At 45.5% G+C, this 1227-nt stretch overlaps 1 protein-coding gene across 1 annotated transcript in view; it reads right to left on the bottom strand.

The window, feature by feature from the left end:
- Positions 1-937, bottom strand: part of LOC147467727 (putative glutamate receptor) — a 4513-nt gene extending 3576 nt beyond the window's left edge. Inside the window, exons 1-2 of the mRNA XM_086531032.1 lie at positions 727-937; positions 1-112 (exon numbers count right to left, since the gene is read on the bottom strand). The exon at positions 1-112 is cut by the window's left edge and continues 106 nt beyond it. Coding sequence (XP_086387158.1) covers positions 1-112; positions 727-925 — 311 coding nt within the window. The 5' untranslated portion in view covers positions 926-937. The remainder of the gene's footprint in view (positions 113-726) is intronic.
- Positions 938-1227: the final 290 nt, after the last annotated feature.

Below are 1227 nucleotides of genomic sequence, written 5' to 3'. Positions count from 1 at the left end.
GTCAGACTAGATACGAGATCGCTAGTGTAGTAAGCTAGCAGGAGGACTTGTAGCATAAGCCCCATGAGGACTACTAGCCGGCAGGACGCGCTTACCAAGGGTTGTGATGTACCTGACAGGACGGACAGAGGACACAGTGACAAATGTAAATGAGAGGGTCGAATGAGACTGGATAACTGCACGACGCAATGGGTAGTGATTATGATGGATATGGGCGAAATGCGGTAATTACTCTTCTTGCATTGTGAAGTTATTGTTTTCATTTATACCTTTATCTAATTATAAATACTGATAAAATGGGCTTGGCTTTGTGTTAGTAGCTGTTTTTAACTGGTATCCATTGCTAAATATTGATTTAGAGATAGGATGACCCAGCTAGTAATTTAAAGATATCCTTAGAAATTGCCGAGAAGTTTACCATCAGCCATGATGTCACCGCGAGTTGTATCATCAGCCGCATCGCTAGTCATATTCGTGCCATGATCTTCGCCGTCGATTTCGCATTGATGCATCCTAAGTCGCATTTGTTTTCGCTTTGTCCCGACGCCTCTTACGAAATATTATTGGAACGACTGCCCCCAAAATACAAATATTACAGCATCGCCAGCGTCCTTCGTACCTTACGAGTGTCGTATCGTTACGATGACCATGACAACGGTAAAGGAATAGGGATACGGCCGTATGAATCAAAAACAAAACGAAAAAACAGAAAAACATGAAGCTTACCTTGACCAGAAAGGAACCCAATAATCACGGTTGCGGAATCGACGAAAGAGAACGACGGCTGGCGTGGTGACAGGCGCGTCGTCACGTACAGCAGAACCACAAGAACGAGAACAGTGCCAAATATAGTGCCCCAAGCAGGCACACTGAACTGCTTAGTGTAGACAGTCCACATGTGGTCGTCGTTGGAAGGTTTTTTCATGAAGATTCGATAACTGGGGAGGAAATGGTTTGTGGAGTCTCCAGATCAAGGTTGGTATTTCTGGGAATTTTAGGTCGTGGAGAGATGGGAAGGGAGGAGGAGGGGGAGGGGAAGGGGGGATGGAAGGAAATGGGGGGAGGATGGGCGGGATGAAGAGGGAGGGAGGGAGAGAGGAAGAGAAAGCAAGAGAGACAGAGAGAGAGAGAAAGACAGAGATAGAGATAGAGAGACTATCGTAAAAAAGAAAAGAAAAAAAAAAACTCTCCAACAACACACATACCCACTCGACACAATGCCCTGCA

This window comes from Penaeus japonicus, unplaced genomic scaffold, assembly GCF_977035675.1.
Source record: "Penaeus japonicus unplaced genomic scaffold, GWHDUDI00000001_assembly GWHDUDI00000034, whole genome shotgun sequence".
NCBI lineage: Eukaryota > Metazoa > Arthropoda > Malacostraca > Decapoda > Penaeidae > Penaeus > Penaeus japonicus.
This window is presented reverse-complemented; position numbering and strand designations above follow the sequence as displayed.